At 44.2% G+C, this 21,896-nt stretch overlaps 1 protein-coding gene across 2 annotated transcripts in view; it reads right to left on the reverse strand.

Moving 5' to 3' along the window:
• The window catches only part of LOC122562237 (alpha-N-acetylgalactosaminide alpha-2,6-sialyltransferase 2), a 122,074-nt gene that overhangs the window by 16,213 nt on the left and 83,965 nt on the right, over positions 1 to 21,896 (reverse strand). For both annotated transcript variants that reach the window (XM_088000711.1, XM_088000712.1), the window contains exons 4-6: positions 11,711 to 11,879; positions 4,330 to 4,504; positions 3,327 to 3,465 (exon numbers count right to left, since the gene is read on the reverse strand). In XM_088000711.1, the coding sequence (XP_087856837.1) occupies positions 3,327 to 3,465; positions 4,330 to 4,504; positions 11,711 to 11,879 (483 nt within the window). The remainder of the gene's footprint in view (positions 1 to 3,326; positions 3,466 to 4,329; positions 4,505 to 11,710; positions 11,880 to 21,896) is intronic.

A 21,896-nucleotide genomic window follows, 5' to 3' on the forward strand; every position in this document is an offset into this window, starting at 1 on the left:
AACTGTTTTGCCGACCCAACTAATTTCCATTTCCCCAATATGGTCATGCAGTATATTGTAATTATTACAGAACTAATGTAGATGTTTTAAGTTTCCTCCCTTCTGAGCACTCTGATAACACCAGTGCCATCTATTCTAATTGTAAGCTTTAATCTTCCAAAAAAGAAAATATTCAAACTCCATTTGGATCCCCAACTTTTCCTCAGTCTCAGTCACTAAAAAAGTTGTATTATATCTGTATATTATTATAATATGGGTTGGGGGGAAGAGGGGACGAGATGGTGATGGCCTAGTGGTATTACTGCTGGACTGTCAATCCAGAGACTCAGATAATGTTCTTGGGACCCCGGGAGCGAAACCCACCACAGGAGATGATGCAATTTGATTAAAAACAAAGGAGACAATCTGAATTACATGATAACCACAAATCCATTGTTGATTGTTGAAAAAGGCCATCTGGTTCACTAACATCCTTTAGGAAAGAAAACCTGCCCATCCTTACCCTGTCTTGCCTACATGTGATTCCAGACCCACAGCAATGTGATTGACTCTTAATTGCCCTCTGGGATCGGAGTATGGGCCTCAAATGTTGCCTAGCCAGCGACACCCTCATCCCAGGAATGAATAACAAAAAAATCCAGATCAGAGTGTGCTGTCTATCTCCACCAATCCAGTTATTATTAGTTCATTTTACTCCAGAACACTCTGGATATATTACTAGTTCATACAAAAGGAGGATGGAAATTTCCTACTTTAACCCAATTTACAGCTCATTCCCTCAAATTTTTCATCATGTCCTTTACTCTGTCTATGGACTGACTATACAGTGGTGTCAGCCATGCCTCAGCGTGTCATATGCTTGATTCTAATCAGAAAATTTGGATTCAAGTTCCACTTCAGAACGAGAGGATAAAATCTAACACAACATTTCAATGTCATACAGAGAGAAAAATGGTTGTATTGCTGGGGATGCTGCCTTTCAGTTGAACAATGAAACCAAAGGGCCTTTTTGTTTTTACTGTCGTTGAGTCATACAGCACAGAAACAGGCCCTTTGGCCCACCATTCGATGGCAGCCAACAAAGACTAAACTACATCAATCCCATTTACTTGCACTTGGTCCACTGCCCACTATGCCCTGGCATTTTAAGAAGCATCAGGATGAGCACTTTAATGTTGAGAGTGCGCCAGTCTCTACCACCTTTTCAGGCAGCATGTTCCACATATCTATCACCGTGTGGGTGAAAAACATTTTCTCTCCAATCTCTAAACCATTTACTCCTCACCTTAAACTTGTGCCCGCTGGTCTCATATGTCTGCTACGGGGATAAAGGTTCCCATAGCTCGACAACTCTCAGTTTTTTGTGTACTTCAAAACTCTTTCAGCCTCCTCTGCTCCCAGGAATACAAACCCAGCCTAACCAATCTCTTCTCATTAGAGTTTTCATCCCAGACAACATCCTAGTGAATCTTCTCTTGCAGATAGATGCAACACATCCCCTGGTACAATTCTGAACTGGAGATGGGAGTTTGCCGGTGCCCTGGCCAATTCATTTTCAACTAGCCTTCACCAAAACAGATCATCTGGAAGTTCACATTTCCATTTTGTGGGGACTTAGTGTCATAGAGATGTACCACACAGAAACAGATCCTTTGGTCCAATTTGTCCATGCTGACCAGATATCCTAAATTAATCCTATCCCATTTGCCAGCATTTGGCCCATATTCTTCTAAATCCTTCCTATCGAAATACCCATCCAGAAGCCTTTTAAAAGTAAAATTGTACCAGCCTCCACCACCACCACAGGCAACTTGTTTCAAACATGCACCACTCTCTGCATTAATAAGTTGCCCCTTAGGTTCCTTTTAAATCTTCCCCCCTCACTTTAAACCTGTGCCCCTCTAGTTTTGGATCCCCCCCACTCTTGGGAAAAGATCTTCGCTATTCACCCTATCTAGGCCTCTCAATGTTATAAATCTCCAGAAGGTCACCCTTTTGACAGTCCAGGGAAAATAGCCGCAGCCTATTCAGCGTCTCTTTAGAGCTCAAACCATCCAAACCTGCTGTGCACAAACTTGCATCCTATATTACAACTACGACTAAACTACAACAACAACAAAAAATCCCTTCATTGACTCTGGAGCTCTCTGGGGCATACCACAATCAGGACATTTGTTCTATCAATGCAGGTTCTTTCTACCTCACTCAATGAATTTCATATTGGCATGACATTTGCCAGGGCATGAAAAGTACATGGGTAGCATGGTGGCACAGTGGTTAGCACCACTGCCTCACAGCGCCAGAGACCCAGGTTCAATTCCCACCTCATGTGTGGAGTTTGCACATTTTCCCAGTGTCTGCGTGGGTTTCCTCCAGGTGCTCCGGTTTCCTCCCACAGTCCAAAAACGTGCAGGTTAGGTGAATTGGTCATGTTAAAATTGCCCATAGTGTTAAATGTAGAGGAATGGGTCTGGCTGGATTGCTCTTTGGAGGGTCGGTGTAGACTTGTTGGGCCGAAGGGTCTGTTTCCACTCTAAGTAATCTAATAGTTTTGTCAAGTCTCTTTCCAAAGCCAACCAGGTGAATAATAAAGCCAGTGCCTTCAAATTTTCACTGATATATTATCAAAGGCAAAGATTGAATGATTGAACAATCTGAATGCAACTTTGGCCTTTAGACTTCCAGCAGCTACCCAAATTCGTGTCATATACCAATATGAGTGAGCTGTAATGACATCTGAACATTACTTGTTACAATGTCCAACTCATGGAACAGTCCCATAGGAGTAAGTTCTTGTAACCAAAGTGGATGCGTTGCTTCTCTTGCTGTTACACAAAGCACTAGACATGGGGCCTCAGGGTTAGACGGTGGCTGTGTTCCAGAACATTGAGTAGCTGATCACAGCTGACACTGAAGGATGACCAAACTACCAAAGGCAAGGGATGGTTAGAGATTACTGAACTAGGGCAGGGGAATGTGAAAGTAGTGATGAGAATCTTAAAAACTCCGGACTTTGTTTGGCCACTGTAGGTCAGCTTGCACGTAGGCAGAGGGTGAATAGGACTTTGGCAGGAAGCAGCAAAGATTTGAATAACTTCAAGTGCATGGAGGAATGAGAGGTCATCAAAGAGTGCAATTGTCAAGTCCAGAGGTAACTAAGACATGGGGCAGCAGCTGAGCTGAGTGTGGAATCATTCCGTTTGAAGTAAAAATAGGCAGCCGGAGTGGATGAGTGGTCAGAAGCTCAGCTGAGAGTCAAAGGTGACACCAAGGTTTGTAAACTGTGCAGTTTGGCCTCAGGCAGCTGACCTGGAAAAACACTTTACCTCAGATTGTGGCAGACCAATATATCCCAAACGGTGATACGCATATAGAGAATTTTTCATTGTATTTGTGGAAAATGTGTAAAATGATGTTCTGGTCCCTACATCTTTCTCAAATCCTTTAATAATGGCACCATTTGCTCTAGATCAGAAAAACAGCAGAAACAAACAAATAGTGAGACAGATAGAAAATAAAACCTTTTAACTCTCTCATGTTTCTCCCAGTCTTCTTTACCTTTTAGAACCTACAGTCGTTTAAAACAAAATAGAAAAAAAAAAATCGCTTCTCTTAATTACTGCTTTATTCAATCTTCCTTTTACTCTTCAAACTGGGTAGCACCCCACTTTGCAGGTTTCATAAACTTAATATGCACATTACATATTGACAGGACTTGGATGAATTTTAATTCCAAGGATTGCCAAGTTGGAATGGGGTTATAAACAAAGGCAATGAACAAAATGGCAAGCTCTGTTTGCCAGGCCAAATATTCAAACAAATCGCTGTCACCAAAATACAAACTACGTTTCAACAGAAATATTGATTTCAAAAAAATTAAAACCGGGTGTGTGTCAGTAGAAGCAGCACCTAAATCTGAAGGTTGTAAACAACACTCAAATTTCCAACAACACAGCAATAAAAATGCCATTTGCTAAAAATCCTTAGGAGGTTGCCAATTTACTCAATTGGTTGGCACTTTCTAATCAACCTATTCAGAGATGTTATTACACACCTCTAGAGCAGGTGGAACTTGAACCCAGGCCTCCTGGCTCAGAGATATGGACACTACAACAGAACCCTGTAGAACTGAAACAGTATTGGAAGCAGAACTGGATTCCATGCCCAGACTCATTTTACTTAAAATTCTTCAATTCAGCAACAAAAAGACAATTCTTTTTGACCTGGCTTAGATTGGTGTCCTAGGCTAACAGATGCCACGAACAGAGTTTCACAGCATTCCAGGCTCATTTGCCACAATCCCACATTGAGATACAAATATGAACATACCGGAATACATAGTCATGTTGATCAATTTCCTCACCCTTCCGAGAGCCATTCAGAATTCCACCATTTCCGATCACTGCACAACGAATGCAGGAAGATTTATTTGGTCTTTTCTCCCAGTCGTCAAACATAAAAGCATTTGCAGAAGTGTTAAGATAGCTTAAGGCATCTTTCAGATCTGCAACATAGGATTGAGATTATTTTACTAATACAGTTTGCTGTGTAATTTCACAGTAACAATGGTTTTTTTTAAATAAAGAGAATGATATTTAACTTTTAAAAATATTGAATTTGCAAACTAAACAAAAATGTGCATTTCACCAAGACAGTTTCTCCTAGATTACATCAAGCATAGTGACAATACAAAGACATACAGACTGGCATCTTCAGCCTACAATCTCCACCATTTGTCCAGAAATGCATAAGGGCCAAATAGGACCAGATTAAATTTGGTCAGCATGGATGAGTTGGACCGAAGGGTCTCTTTCCATGCTGCATGTCTCTGTGATGCTAAGTAACTAAGAATTACATAGAACATAGAACAGTACAGCACAGGAACAGGCCCTTCAGCCCACAATGTTGTGCCGAACAGGACACCAAATTAAACTAATCCCTTCGGCCTTCCTTGATCCATATCCCTCCATTCCTTGTACATTCAATGTGCCTATTTAAAAGCTCCCTAAACACCCTTATCATATCTGCATCTACCACCACCCCTGGCAGTACATTCCAGACTCCTACCACTCTGTTAAAAAAAAACTTGTCCCTCACATCTCCTTTGAACTTTCCCACTCTCACCTTAAATATCTAGTATCAGACATTTCAAATCTGGGAAAAAGATTTTGACCGTCAACCCTATCTATGAATTTCATAACTTTATAGACTTCTATCAAGTCTCCCCTCATCCTCTGCCACTCCAGAGAAGACAAGCCAAGTTTTTCTAGCCTCTCCTTGTTAGCCTCTAATCCAGGTAGCATCTGGCTAAACCTCTTCTGAGCCCTCCACAACCTTCCTGTAATGTGGCGACCAGAATTGAACACAATACTCTTCTTAAGTGTGGTCTAACCAAAATCTTATAAAGCTGCAACATGACATCCTCAATGCCCAAACAATAAAGGCTAGCATTCCATATGCCTTTGTTGCCACCCTATCTACTTCCGTTGCCACTTTCAGGGAGCTGTAGACTTGAATCACAAAATTCCTCTGTACATCAATGTTCTCCAGGGTCCTGCCAGGAACTGTATACTTTTTCTTAACATTTGATCTCCCAAAGTGCAGCACCTCACAGAGTCATAGAGATGTACAGCACGGAAACAGACCCCAACTCGTCCATGCTGACCAGATATCCCAACCCAATCTAGTCCCACCTGCCAGCACCTGGCCCATATCCCTCCAAACCCTTCCTATTCATATACCTTTTCAGATGCCTTTTAAATGCTGTAATTGTACCAGCCTCCACCACTTCTTCTGGCAGCTCATTCCACACACGCACTACCCTCTGCGTGAAAACATTGCCCCTTAGGTCTCTTTTATATCTTTCCCACTCACCCTAAATCTATGCCCTCTAGTTCTGAACTCCCCCACCCCACCATGCCCCTCATGACTTTATGAATCTCTTTAAAAGGTCACCCCTCAGCCTCTGATACTCCGGGGAAAACAGCCCCAGCCTGTTCAGCCTCCCCCTGTAGCTCAGATCCTCCAACCCTGGCAACATCCTTGTAAATCTTTTCTGAACCCTTTCAAGTTTCACAACATCCTTCCGATAGGAAGGAGACCAGAATTGCATGCAATATTCCAACAGTGGTCTAACTAATGTCCTGTACAGCTGCAATATGACCTCCCAACTCCTGTACTCAATACTCTGACCAATAAAGGAAAGGATACCAAACACGACCTTCAACTATCCTATCTATCTGCAACTCTATTTTCAAGGAGCTATGAACCTGCACTCCAAGGTCTCTTTGTTCAGTAACACTCCTTAGGATCTTATCATTAAGTATATAAGTCCTGCTAAGATTTGCTTTCCCAAAATGCAGCACCTCGCATTTGTCTAAATTAAACTCCACCTGCCACTCCTTAGCCCATTGGCCCATCTGATCAAGATCCTGTTGTAATCTGAGGTAACCTTCTTCGCTGTCCACTACACCTCCAATTTTGGTGTCATCTGCAAATTACTAACTATACCTTTTACGCTCACATCCAAATCATTTATATCAAATGACGACACACTTACCCGGATTAAACTCCATCTGCTATTGCTCTGCCCAAACCTGCAATTGATTTTTATCCCACTGTATCCTTTCACAATCTTCTACATAATCCTCAACTCCACCGATCATCTGCAAACTTACTAACCCACCCATCGACATCTTCATCAGAGTCATTTATCACAAACAGCAGAGGTCGCAGTATTGATCCTTGTGGAACACCACTAGTCACAGACCTCCAGCTTGAAAACCACCCTTCCACCACTACCCCATCTTCTACAGGCAAGCCAATTCTGACTCGACAAGACCAAGTCACTGTGGATCCCATGCAAATCTTCTTGATGAGCTTACGATGAGGAACATTGTTGAAAGCCTTACTAAAATCCACATCAACAGCATCCACTGCTCTACTCCCATCGATCACCTTCATCATTGCCTCAAAAAGTTCAATCAAGTTAGTAAGACATGACCTGCCCTGAACAAAGCCAAACTGACTGTCCCTAATTAGGTCATGCTTTTCCAAACATGCATAAATCTGATACTTAAGGATTCTCTCCAAAAGCTTCCCAACCACTGATGTGAGATTCATTGGTCCAAAATTTCCTGGATTATACTTATTTCCCTTCTTGAACAGAGAACAATGGCTACTCGCCAGTCCTCTGGGACTGCTCCAGTGGCTAGCGAGGTTAGAAGATCTTGGTCAAAGCCCCGCAATCTCCTCTCTTGCCACTCACAACAAACTGGGGTAGACCCCATCAGGCCCTTGGGACTTCTCCACCTGAACATTCTTCAACTGTCCTACCTGTCCATCTTCCTTCCCAACTATCCACCCCACCCTCTTCTCCAACTTATCACCTTCATCTGTCTATCACACGCTTAGCTATCTTCTCCCCCCAGCCCCACCCTCCTCCCATTTATCTCTCTGCCCCCTTGGCCCACAAGCCTCATTCCTGATGAAGGGCTTATGCCCAAAACATTGATTCTCCTCTTTCTCGGATGCTGCCTGACCGGCTGTGCTTTTCCAGCACATTATTGACTCTGATCTCCAGCATCTGCAGTCCTCATTTTCTCCGAAGAGACAGAACACCACTTCTTTCTAGATCTCAAAATGCCCGAGCATATTAGCATGCTCCACACTAATCTCACCATCCTCCATATCCTTCCCCTGGGTGAACACTGACTCAAAGTACTCATTTAGGATCTCTCCCACACCCTTTGCTTCCAAGCACAAGTTCCCTCCTTCATCCTTGAGTGGTCCTACCCTCTCCCTAGTTTCTTTATTAAATTCATTCATGAGAGAAGGTGTCACTAGCTAAGCCAGCATTTATTGCCCACCCCTAATTACCCAGAGAGTACTTAAGAGTCAACCACATTGCTGTGGGTCTGGAGTCACACGTAGGCCAGACCAGGTAAGGATGGTGCTTTCCTTCCCTAAAGAGCATTAGTGATCCAGATGGGTTTTTCCAACATTTGACAATGGATTCAGTTATAATTAGACTCTTACTTCCAGATTTTACGGAGTTCAAATTACACCATCTGCAGTGGCAGGATTCAGACAGGGTCCTCTGAATGTCACCATTGTCTCTGGATTATACCGCTAGGCCATTGCCTCCTCCTACTTATCCTCTTGTTTTTAAATGTATAGGATGCCTTGGGATTCTCTTTAATCCTATTTGTCAGCTATTAAGTAGTTAAATTTAAATGATTCATTCTTAGATGAAAGTGTACTTTTCTAAGCCTCAGGCTTCAATGTTACTTGCAGACTGCATTTCATAATATTTCCTTGTTTATTTAAGTCCTTGAGTAATACGGGCAATCCTTTATGTACACATGGTCTCACCCTCAGGCTTTTTGAATGCACGTTAGTTGTGAGGCCTAATTAGGGCAAGATTTGGATCATATAGAGACTGATCTTTACATTTTGCAATATGTTATAGAGTCATAGAGACGTACAGCACGGAAACAGACTCTTTGGTCCAACTTGTACATGCCGAAGAGATATCGCAACCCAATCTAGTCCCACCTGCCAGCAATTGGCCCATATCCCGCAAAATCTTTCCTATTCATGTACCCATCCAGATGCCTTTTAAATACTGTAATTGTACCAGCCTCCACCACTTCCTCTGGCAGCTCATTCCATACATGCACCACCCACTGCATGAAAATGTTGCCCCTTACGTCGCTTTTATATCTTTCCCCTCTCATCCTATGCCCTAGAGTTCTGGACTCACCCACCCCAGGGAAAAGACTTTGTCTATTTACCCTATCCATGCCCCTCATGATTTTATAAACCTCTGAGGTCACCCCTCAGCCTCCGACACTCCAGGGAACACAGCCCCAGCCTATTCAGCCTCTCCCAATAGCTCAAACCCTCCAACCCTGGCAACATCCTTGTAAATCTTTTCTGAACCCTTTCAAGTTTCACAACATCCTTCCGATAGGAAGGAGACCAGAATTCCACACAATATTCCAAAAGTGGCAGCATGCCCCCCCCAATTCCTATACTCAAATGGTCTGACCAATAAAGTAAAGCATACCAAACGCCACCTTCACTATCCTATCTACCTGTGACTCCACTTTCAAGGAGCTATGAGGCGGCACTCCAAGGTCTCCTAGTTCAGTAACGCTTCTGTCAGAAAGAGACTTGAAAGAAAGAGACTTGACAAAACCATTCTTAACACATGGATGCCCTGGGAAACGGCAGAGCGATATGAAGTTTGACTGAGGTAGGAAGACCTTGCATTAATAGAACACATTTCATGATCTTGGGAGGAGCAGCAAGAACAAAGCAAATGCCAAAACCCCGTCTTAGTCATAGAGCATGGAAACAGACCCTTTGATCCAACTAGTCCATGCCAACCATGTTCCCAAACTGAAGTAGTCCCACTTCCTTGCATTTGACCCACATCTCTCCATACCTTCCTTATTCATGTTCTTATCTAAATGTCTGTTAAATGTTGACAGTACCTGCATCTAATACTTCATCTGGCAGTTGACTCCAGACACTAAGAACTCAGTCAAAAAGTTGCCCCTCGAGTCCTCTTAAAATCCTCCTCCTCTCACCTGAAAGATAGATAAAGTCCCCTGCTTTGGACTCCCCCACCCTCAGAAAAAGATGCTTGCCATTCACCCTTGTACCCCGTATGATTTTATAAAGCTCTGCAAGATCACTCCTCAACCTCCTACGCTCCAGTGAAAGAAAGCCCCAGCCTATCTAACCTCTCCCTAAAACTCAAACCTACCAGTCCCAGCAGAATCCTGGTAAGCCTTCTCTCTGAACCCATTCCAATTTAACAATATCCTTCCGAGAGCGGGGCAACCAGAACTGCACACAGTAATCCAGAGGAGACTTCACTAACATCCTGTGTAGGATAGAACTAATGCTATGGCACTGAATTTCTCGCTGGCCAAAGACGTGACCAATTCTAAACAGCCAGGGACCAAGAGAAGATAGAGATAAATATTGTATTCCCAGTGCTAAGGCCACTCCATGAGTTTGAGGTACCTTGTGCATCAATTCTCTGTGCATGTGGTTCGAAAAAAAAAGTGCAAGCTGGAGGGTGGAGAGGGAGACAGCTAGTCATCTTGACATCTTGGATAACTGTCCAAAACTCATTGGACAGAAGGTTTTAAACCATGCTGGACAGAAGGAAAGCTACCAGCTGCTAGGAATGAAATACACATTCATCAGCTGAGAGTTTCCAAGGTAGCTGCAGCCCTGTGCGCTTTGTTGTCCAGTTGCTGGGTTGACATCCTGGAATACTCTCACAGCATCATGGGAGTCCTACACTACATGGACTGCAGCAGTTCAAGAAAGTAGCTTACCATCGCTTTCTCAAGGGCAACAAATGATGGCCCAGCCAATGACATCCAACTGCCCTGAATTTGTTAAGATCAAATTAGCTAAATAGACAGGAAACATGTACAGCCTGTGACAGTTGAAGGTGGTCCCTGATTACTGGAGGAAAAAAGGAAGGAGTCACAAATGGTGCTGGACATTCCTTACTGCTTGCACATCCTCACTTCGGACTTCTTGATGGGGAGTAGGTAATTGATTAAGCTGCTCAAGATGGTTAGGCCGAGGACAACCTTGAGGAATAAGGGGTCTGGTGGTGCAGTGGTAGTTGCCCTACCTCTGGGCCAGAAGACCCAGGTATAAGGGCCACCTGCTCAAGAGATGTGTCATAATATGTGTGACCAGGTTGATTAAAAATGTCTACCAAAGGAAAACCCGGCAGGGTTTATGATTCCACACTGTGGAAATGAGGCTTTGATATTAAGTGTAGTTATTCTCACCTTACCTCAAGAACTTGGCTCATTTGTCTCTGTTTCAAACCAAGACAGTAATGAGCTGAGGAGCAGTAGAGGACACCAACTGGAGTGTCTAAGAGCAAATTATTACTGAACAAGTGCTGCTTGATAGCACTGTTGACAACGCCTTCCATATCTTTACTGATGATCCAGAACAGATGGATGAAGCAGTAATTGGCTAGGTTGAATTGGTCCTCCTTTGTGTGTACAGGTCATACGTAGACAGTTCTCCACATCGCCAGGTAAATACCAGTGTCATAAGTGTATTGGAACAGCTTAGCTAGCGGGGCCAGCAAACTGAGGAGCATAAGTGTTCAGTCCTATTGCCGGTATACTGGCAGGGCCCGTAGCCTTTGCAGTATACAGTGCCTTCAGCCAATTCTTGACATTGTGTAGAATTAATCAAATTGGCCGAAGACTGGCTTTAGGTGACGCAGGGGGCCTCCTGGAGGAAGTGAAAATGGATCATCCACTTAACATATCTAGATGATACGAGATTGTTGCAAATGCTTCAGACTTATAATTTGCACTGAAGTTTGGGTTCCCCCATTATTCTGGATAAAGACATTTGTTGAACCTCCTCCTCCAATGAGTTGTTTAATTGTCGCATGTATCATTAAAACTGCTGCTCCTTAATAAAACTAACCTTAAAATTACTTACAAATAGTCAACTGCCTTTCTTGGGTATCCTTAGTCCCCAAACTCAAAACCTTCATTCATAGGGATAGTGAGTGAACAGAAAAATGTATATCAGAATTTATATCCATCAAGCAGTGAGCGATAGGACTAGGGTGTTCCATTAATTTATTTGCAATTTTATGGTTGCATATTCAATAATCATTTAATCACACAAAGATAGTATTTACCTTCAAAGCTGATTACTTCCCAACCATGAGCTCCATTATATCTACTCAGTCTTTGATACTCCTGCTCAGTAGCATGTTTGTTCCACTGCAGGAGAGGTACTGTCCCCAAAAAGACATCTTTAAACTCAGGTATTTTTGCGATTCGTGCTCTCAAGTTTTCAGGGCATTCCTAGGAATGGAAAGACAATTCAATAATAAAGGTAAAGCAAGGAATTTCATACTTCAATACAGAACATTTGTTCCTGCAGAGTCATATAGCACAGAAAGTGACCCTTCAGTCCAACTCATCCGACCAAACATCCCAATCTGACCTAGTCCCATTTGCCGGCATTTGATCCATATCCCTCCAAACCTTTCCCATTCATATATACCATTTAAAAGGCAATTGTACCAGTCCCAACCACTTCCTCTGGCAGCTCATTTGGTCAAAATAATTCTCACCCTTCCACCTGCCAAAGGCTCTGAGACTTCCAGAAACTAAGATTTGCTTTTCCTGGGCTATCTTTTGGTTTTCAGAGGCTCTTTAAATTCTCATCGATCCCTTTACTGAGCTATTTAGTCATATTATCACCTACATTTGTGTTAATGCATGAGGCATTTTTATTCTCAGAGACAGAATTAGAAGAATTCAACAATATCGTCACTGCTCTCCTAAACCAACACTTTAACAAAAGATTTTACTTTCAAGGCACTAAATTTTTAAATTTGCAGGAGATAACCAGTATAAAAGTCACCAACAAACGCTTCTTTAAAAATTAACTGATGCACATGCGCACACTAAAATCATCATCAGGAACACACTTTCCACAGACTGGGCAAGTCATGGCTGTATGTTGACTTCTGAAGCAGAGTCACTACAGCTCAACTAATTCATAACATTAGAGATGGGATAACTCAATTGCAAATCCTTATGAAATAAAACCGTTCAGTGTTAAAAGTTATTTAATTGATTGTGTTCATTGGAACATTGATGTCCGCACGATACAGTTTTCCTTTGTTTGAGAGGTTTAGAGGTGCTCTTTTCCCTCCTGCCATCTGCAACTCCTCTCTCCGAATAAAAACGGATGTGGAAAACCGGGGGAGAGTTAAGTAGGTGAGAAGCAAGCGAGAATGGAGGTCAGCAATGATAACAGAGAACATCCTGTGGGTTCAGGTACAAGTGATGACAGTCTGCAGAGCTGAACAGAGTCAGAAAATGTAGTGCTGGAAAAGCACAGCAGCTCAGGCAGTATCCAAGGAGCAAGAGAGTTGACATTTCGGGTGGTGTGGGATGGGACTGCATTAAGTGGATATGGGGGGGGGGGGGGGGTGGGAGAAGAATGGTGATAGATCAGAGAGGAGGGTGGAACAGACAGGTGGGAAGGAAGATGGACAGGTGAGACAGTTCAAGAGGGCGGTGCCGAGTTGGAGGGTTGGGAAGAGGAGATTGTGGAACTGCTGAGGTCAATGTTGGAGGATCTTAAGGTGGAAGAAGAGGCGTTCTTCGTCCTGTCGTGAGGTGGCTTGGATTTGACGGTGCAGGTAGTTCAGGATTTGCATGGCTTGGAGGGAAGGGAGAGAGGGAGGGAGGGAGGGAGGGAGGGAGGGAGGGAGGGAGGGAGAGAGAGAGAGAGAGAGAGAGAGAGAGAGAGAGAGAGAGAGAGAGAGAGAGAAGAGAGGGGGGGGAGAAGAGAGGGGGGGGAGAAGAGAGGGGGGGGAAGAGGGGGGGGAAGAGAGGGGGGGGAAGAGAGGGGGGGGAAGAGAGGGGGGGAAGAGAGGGGGGGAAGAGAGGGGGGGGAAGAGAGGGGGGGGAAGAGAGGGGGGGGAAGAGAGGGGGGGGAAGAGAGGGGGGGGAAGAGAGGGGGGGGAAGAGAGGGGGGGAAGAGAGGGGGGGGAAGAGAGGGGGGGGAAGAGAGGGGGGGGGAAGAGAGGGGGGGGAAGAGAGGGGGGGAAGAGAGGGGGGGAAGAGAGGGGGGGGAAGAGGGGGGGGAAGGGGGGGGGGGGAAGAGGGGGGGGAAGAGGGGGGGGAAGGGGGGGGGAAGAGGGGGGGGAAGAGGGGGGGGGGAAGAGGGGGGGGGAAGAGAGGGGGGGAAGAGAGGGGGGGGAAGAGAGGGGGGGGAAGAGAGGGGGGGGAAGAGAGGGGGGGGGAAGAGAGGGGGGGGGAAGAGAGGGGGGGGAAGAGAGGGGGGGAAGAGAGGGGGGGAAGAGGGGGGGGGGGAAGAGGGGGGGGGAAGAGAGGGGGGGGAAGAGAGGGGGGGGAAGAGAGGGGGGGGAAGAGAGGGGGGGAAGAGAGGGGGGGGAAGAGAGGGGGGGGAAGAGAGGGGGGAAGAGAGGGGGGGAGAGAGGGGGGGAAGAGAGGGGGAAGAGAGGGGGGGAAGAGAGGGGGGGAAGAGAGGGGGGGAAGAGAGGGGGGGAAGAGAGGGGGGGAAGAGAGGGGGGGAAGAGAGGGGGGAAGAGAGGGGGGGAAGAAGAGAGAGGGGTGGGAGAGAGAGAGAGAGAGAGAGAGGGGTGGGAGAGAGAGAGAGAGAGAGAGAGGGGTGGGAGAGAGAGAGAGAGAGGAGAGAGAGAGAGAGAGAGAGAGAGAGAGAGAGAGAGAGAGAGAGAGAGGAGAGAGAGAGGTGGGGGAGAGAGAGAGGGGTGGGGGAGAGAGAGAGGGGTGGGGAGAGAGAGAGGGGTGGGGGAGAGAGAGAGGGGTGGGGGAGAGAGAGAGGGGTGGGGGAGAGAGAGAGGGGTGGGGGAGAGAGAGGGGTGGGGGAGAGAGAGAGGGGTGGGGAGAGAGAGAGGGGTGGGGGAGAGAGAGAGGGGTGGGGGAGAGAGAGAGGGGTGGGGGAGAGAGAGAGGGGTGGGGGAGAGAGAGGGGTGGGGGAGAGAGTGTGAGAGTGTGAGAGGAGTGTGAGAGTGTGTGAGAGAGTGTGAGAGAGTGTGAGAGAGTGTGAGAGAGTGTGAGAGAGTGTGAGAGAGTGTGAGAGAGTGTGAGAGAGTGTGAGAGAGTGTGAGAGAGTGTGAGAGAGTGTGAGAGAGTGTGAGAGAGTGTGAGAGAGTGTGAGAGGTGTGAGAGAGTGTGAGAGAGTGTGAGAGAGTGAGTGAGAGAGAGAGTGAGAGAGAGAGTGAGAGTGTATGAGTGAGAGTGTATGAGTGAGAGTGTATGAGTGAGAGTGTATGAGTGAGAGTATGAGTGAGAGTATGAGTGAGAGTATGAGTGAGAGTATGAGTGAGAGTATGAGTGAGAGTATGAGTGAGAGAGTATGAGTGAGAGTATGAGTGAGAGTATGAGTGAGAGTATGAGTGAGAGTATGAGTGAGAGTATGAGTGAGAGTATGAGTGAGAGTATGAGTGAGAGAGTATGAGTGAGAGAGTATGAGTGAGAGAGTATGAGTGAGAGAGTATGAGTGAGAGAGTATGAGTGAGAGTATGAGTGAGAGTATGAGTGAGAGAGTATGAGTGAGAGTATGAGTGAGAGAGTATGAGTGAGAGTATGAGTGAGAGTATGAGTGAGAGTATGAGTGAGAGTATGAGTGAGAGTATGAGTGAGAGAGTATGAGTGAGAGTATGAGTGAGAGTATGAGTGCAAGAGAATGAGTGCAAGAGAGAGCGCGAGTGAGAGCGAGAGAACCCCTGGTTAGCTAAAAAGGAGTTGGCATATGCAGGGAAACACGCGATCAACCTTTCAGGGATCAAAAAATAATGTGGTTCACAATAATTATGCAACATGTATTTCCAACATGATTTTACAGTCATTTTGAAATCCAGACTTAAGAACCCAAAATAGTTTTATAATGAAAATGGTATTGCATATATGTAATTAATAATCAAAATGAAGATAAAGTCTACTGAAATGCAATGACAATTTAATGCATCAAATTGCATTTCATTTTGAAAGACAAAATATAACACTTGGGAGATGAAAGGTTCAAATTTGATCATCTTGACAAGTAGCTCTAATTTCTACTTTCATATAGCTTCTAATTTCTACTTTCATATAGATCAGACCATGTGGGATCTGAAGAGGAGCCACGTGATGCAAGGTTTTGATGAGAGGTGCAGATCATGTAGATCTGCACTCTTTTGACGCACCTGCTTTCAGGTGAGGTGTTAAAACAATTTCCCAACTTACTCCTCAGGTGGCTACAAAATAAAAATTACTTGCCACTACAAGGAGAGCAGCAACAAATTTTCCAAACAACCTGGTACAATTTTATCCCTCAAGTCAACATCTCTAAATACAGACTCTCTGGTGACTAACTAACTCATTGTTGTTTACAGAAGTGTCGGCTGACACACAGGAGCACTGCTGCATAGTTGGAGTAGCCATCTTTCAGAGGAGGCCATCCCACTCATTCTCAAGTGATAAAAGATCCCACAGTGAAAGGAGTTGGGAGGTTACCTCAGCACTTTGATCAATGTTCATTCCTCAATGAGCATCATTGGCTGTGAAGTACTTTACGAAATCCAGAAACTGTGAAAAGGTGCTATACAAAGAGAGAGAGAGTGATCGAGTCATAAAGCATGGAAGCAGACCCTTGGGCTCAACCCAATCATGCCTGCCAGATTTCTCCAACTGAACTCAACCCATTTGGCCCATATCCCTCTAAACCTTTCCTATCCATGTACCTGCGCAGATCTCTTTTAAATACTGTAATCGTTACAGCCTCTACCATTTCCTCTGGAAGTCCATCCCATATACACAATATTTCTTACATAGGACCAATCCGATGTTGTCAAAACCATTGATTTAAATGCAATAGGTTTTTGTTTCTAAGTGCTGGTTCAAATTGATTGGCTGCAGATGCTGGACATTAGAGTCAAGAGTGAAATGCTGGAAAAGCACAGCAGGTCAGACAGCATCCAAGGAGCAGGAGAATCGACGTTTTGGGCAAAAGCCCTTCATAAGGATTCCTTCATTCCTGACCTGCTGTGCTTTCCAGCACCACACTCTAAATTAAAAACCTGGTTGTCTTGGTTAAAACTGCTGCTTGGTCTGCTAACTGTATGGCCTTTTGATTCAAAATGCTTCAGTTCGGCTGCTCTCTGTACTTGTAATCTTTCCAGCTACTTTTCACAGATATCCATTTTAAAATCCAGAAGCACTGAGAAAACACCATCTTTTAAAAGGGACCACGCAATGCTTTCCCCATTTTACAAATTTTACGAACACCAAATTCTAACTTCCTGTCTCCCAATCTACAGTTACTGTGCCCAACTTTGCAACACTTGGAGGGTTAGCCAGCTTTCTAATCCAACCAGAAGGTCCTGTTGAGTAAATGGCATGAAGTGGGTTGTGCGCACACACAGCCCTATGCACATTACATGAATATGACCCACATAACTGGTAAGAGTACAAATCTGAAAGAACTGCAGATGCTGGAGATCAGAAACAAAAAAGGAAAATTGCTGGGAAAGCTCAGCCTGTCAGGCAGCATCTGTGGAGAGAAATCAGAATTAATGTTTCAAGTCCCGTGACCCTGCTTCTAAAGGGTCACTGGACCAGAAATGTTAACTGATTTCTCTGCACAGATGCTGCCAAATTTGCTGAGTTCTTCCAGCAATTTCTGCTTTTGTTTAATGTGGTTGTGTGTTTGGAGCACAATAGCCCTCCTCTCAGTTTCTCTTTACACTGATCAAGTCCTCATGACGTTATCTGTGTGGCCAATGTTTACTGCTCCCAATCAAGTTGTAACCTTTTCAGAACCACACAGAACATACAATATTATTATGCAAAGGCTCATTCTAAAAAGTTAGAAAGAATTGCAAACATATCTCAGTCCTTACGGAATAAGACCTTGTTTCCATTTCACAACAAAATTGATACCAAATTTTATGGAGGAAGTTATTTGCAAATCTAATGCAAACCTGCAATACAACAAACTATACTGACATCTCCACAACCATACTAGCTCCATAATCTGAATGCCAACAAACAGACCAAACACAGCCAGAAACCCTAACCACCTTACCATACATCAAGGAAGTTTCAGAAATGACAGCCAGACTACTAAGACCCCTCTGAATCCTAGTAGCACACAAACCCACCAACACTCTCAAACAAAAACTAACAAACTTAAAAGACCCAGTACAACCCATGGACAAAACCAACGTCATCTACAAAATTCCATGCAAGGACTGCCACAAACACTACGTAGGACAAACAGGAAGAAAGTTAGCCACCAGGATACACGAACACCAGCTAGCCACAAAAAGACACGACCCTCTCTCCCTCGTAGCCCTACACACGGATGAAAAAACCACCAATTCGACTGGGACAACACATCTATCCTGGGACAGGCTAAGCAAAGACATGCCAGAGAATTCCTAGAGGCCTAGCACTCCAACCACAACGCCATAAACAAACACATAGATCTAGATGCCATCTATCAACCCCTCAGAAAATGAACAGGAAATGACATCACCACAAACCCCAGGAATCCCATCCAGGAGAAAGATATAAATAGAAAGCAGGAGACAACAGCTTCGCTTCACTTGGAGGTCGCCACTGATGATGTTACCTAGCCAGGTAATGAAACCTCTGGATATCAAACCTACAGCTCAGCGAGCAAAACTACACCCTAAATATGTCACCCTTTATGAGAAGTATGTTTAAACAAGGTCATTTCTGGCAGACTAGGCCATGTTGAATATACTGCAGCATTATACAAAAAGATTAGATCTACCTCTGCCAGAGGACTTTGTACATTAAACAAGGTGAATTCAATGTACAAGGTCCTCTGGCAGAGGTAGATCTAATTAGAATCCTAGATTAGATTCCATACAGTGTGAAAACAAGCCCTTCGGCCCAACAAGTCCACACTGACCCTCCGTAGAGCAACCCATCCAGAACCATTCCCCTACATTTACCCCTGACTAATGCACCTAACACTATGGGCAATTTAGCATGGCCAATTCACCTGACCTGCACATCTTTGGACTGTGGGAGGAAACCGGGGCACCCAGAGGAAAGCCACGCAGACACGGGGAGAATGTGCAACTCCACATAGACAATTGCCCAGAGGCGAGAATTGAATCTGGGTCCCTGGCGATGTGAGGCAGCAGTGCTAACCACTGAGCCACCGTGCCACCCATAAATGTTTTTGTATAATGCTGCGGTATATTCAACATGGCCTAGTCTGCCAGAAGACCTGTGCTTTGAAATGACCTTGTTTAACAAACTTCTCATAAAGGATGATATGTCAATTGCATCTTACATTTTTGAGTCCTTGCACAATCTGCTTTTGCATTAGGATTATGGAGCTAGTGTGACTGTGGTTGCCTTTGATTTCTTTAATCAGAAGGGTCATGAATGCAGAGTTGCTAATAGGTTTGGCTTGGATGGGTTTTATGGCCAATTTGATTGTAGCTAACAGATTCCACCTCAGGTAAAAGGCTTTTAAGTTTTAGAACAAACACTTGTACAATGAAAGGGGAGTAGCCAGTTCACCCAGTTCAGCTGGTTTGGGTTCAGAGAAAATAAGCAGTTAATTGTGAAGCTGCTGGACCCAAAGAAGCAGGTCCATTGTGAACCTCCCTCTCTCAGACATCTCTCCTGTAAGACCCTGTGTTGCACTTTTGCTTTTTTTGCAAAGGGGTGTTTGTGGGGATCGTTGCAAGTATTTGGAACAGCATTATTAAGTTGGGATAAATAGTTTGGGTTTTCAAACAGTTGTTATTCTGTAACCTGTTCTTTTTTGTTTGTATTTCATTTGGTAAATCTTGTAAGTAAATTCTGTTTCATTTAAAACTAAATAGTTGGACCAGCTGCATTACTCCAGGAATATCCACCTTACATCTGCTTAAAACAGATAGCAAAGTTAGGGTCTGGGCTACTTTCTTGAAATATGTTTTGAGGGGGTCTGGCTTGGTCCATAACATCACCCCAGTGTCTTAGACAATATTTTCAATTTATCAATGTTACCAATGAATATTATTATCTGGCCATTATCATGATGCTGGGTGTTGGAGCTTGCAGTGCCCAAAGTGACCTGCTCAGATTGTCTACCTTTTGAAGTTTAGTCACGGTTGTAAAGTTCAATTGGCTGTAAAGTACTCGGAGTCTTTATATAAAGGCAAGATTTCACTAAGGGTTTAAGAAATAGGAGTTGGCCATGTGATCTTCAAACCTACTCTGCTATTCAATAAGATTGTGGAGGAATCTAAGCATTGCCTCAGTACAGTTTCCTGCCTCTTCCCCAAAATCATCAACTACCTGAAAATGCAACTCCTTCAGCTTTGGACCTTTGTTTTCTATGGTAGACAATGCTGGATATTAAGAAATCTGCTGCACCTCAGTCTTGCATTAAAATTCTGAAAATATATCCTCCAATTCTAAAAGAGGAAATATCATTTCAGCATCAACTCCACCAAACCCCCTCAGAATCTTCTATGTTTGAACACAACCATGTCTCATCCTGAGCTCCAATGAATATCGGCTAACATTTCCTCTTCCTTATAGGATTCAACCTCATGAACCTTCCCTGAACTGCCTCAAACGCAAGTATATTTATTCAACATTTTTGATAATTTGCCATGAGGGGATTTGAAGATCACTTTTTAAATTTTTTTTAAAATCCTTATCATTGTTAAATCCAACTCAACATAGAAAATGACAGTGATACCATTTTTATCAAAATTTAATCTCAAGAATTCTACAAATTTATTGACGTTGGTGCTACAAGTCATACTGAAACGTTGCTATACCAGAATTAAACCCCAAAAGCAATTGCTTATTTGCAACAGGAAACCAACGTTATACAGAATAACAGAAATGGACCATAGCTTTCGGGACAATTCTATTCAGGTTTTCCAACACTAAAAATATTAGCAATAAAACAAACTGAAGATTTACAAAATGAGTCACAACTATAATCACTGATTCTATATCAAGAGTCCAAAAGAGCAACTGAAAGTATTGGTGGTTCTGTAATATTTATGGTTTCTAAGACAGAAACTCAAAGCTTTTATGATACATTTTAAAAAAAAAGATGCATTACAGTTTAGCAAAACTTACCAAATGTGACAAATCTAATTTTGGATCAACAAAAACCCCAGAAGTAGGAGCCACAGTTTAAGGATACAGGGTTTAGGACTGAGATGCAATGAAATGCCCTCACCCAGAGAGTGGGGAGCCTGGGGAATTCTCTGCCACAGAGAGCTGCTGAGACCAAAACATTGAATGCTTTCAAGAAGGAGTTGGATAGTTCATAGCATCATAGAGCTATACAGCATGGAAACAAATGCTTTGGTCCAACTTGTCCATACTGACCAGATATCCTAAATATATAGATTTACATTTGGCCCAAATCCCTCTAAACCCTTCCTATTGAATATACCCATCCAGATGTCTTTTAAATGCTGTAATTGTACTAGCCTCCACCATTTCCTCTGGCAGCTCATTCCATACTCACACCATCCTCTGCATGAAAACGTTGCCCCTTCGGTCTTTTTTTATATCTTTCCCCTCTCACTCTAAGCTTATGCCCTCTAGTTCTGGACTCCCTTACTGTGGGGAAAAGGTCTTGTCTATTTACCCTATCCACGCCTCTCGTGATTTTATAAACCTCTATAAGGTCACCCCTCAGCCTCCGACACTCCAGGGAAAACAGCCCCAGCCTGTTCAGCCTCTCCCCATAGCTCAAACCCTCCAACACTGGCAACATCCTTGTTAATCTTTCCTGAACCCTTTCAAATTTCACAACATCCTTCCGATAGGAGCGAGATCTGAATTGAATGCAGTAGTTCTTAGGGCTAAAAGGATCACAGCAATTCAGGCAGCATCCGAGGACAGGCAAAATCGACGTTTCGGGCAAAAGCCCTTCATCAGGAATAAAGGCAGTGAGCCTGAAGCGTGGAGAGATAAGCTAGAGGAGGGTGGGGGTGGGGAGAGAGTGGCATAGAGTACAATAGGTCAGTGGGGAAGGAGATGAAGGTGATAGGTCAGGGAGGAGAGGGTGGAGTGGATAGGTGGAAAAGGAGCTGGGCAGGTCGGACAAGTCCGGACAGGTCAGGGGATCAAGTTTCTGGAGGTTAGAAGCTAGGATGAGGTGGGGGAAGGGGAAATGAGGAAACTGTTGAAATCCACATTGATGCCCTGGGGTTGAAGTGTTCCGAGGCGGAAGATGAGGCGTTCTTCCTCCAGGCGTCTGGTGGTGAGGGAGCGGCGGTGGAGGAGGCCCAGCACCTCCATATCCTCGGCAGAGTGGGAGGGGGAGTTGAAATG

The sequence above is a fragment of the Chiloscyllium plagiosum genome, unplaced genomic scaffold, assembly GCF_037043375.1.
Source record: "Chiloscyllium plagiosum isolate Xiang-an unplaced genomic scaffold, Cpla_swu_hap1 HiC_scaffold_25, whole genome shotgun sequence".
NCBI lineage: Eukaryota > Metazoa > Chordata > Chondrichthyes > Orectolobiformes > Hemiscylliidae > Chiloscyllium > Chiloscyllium plagiosum.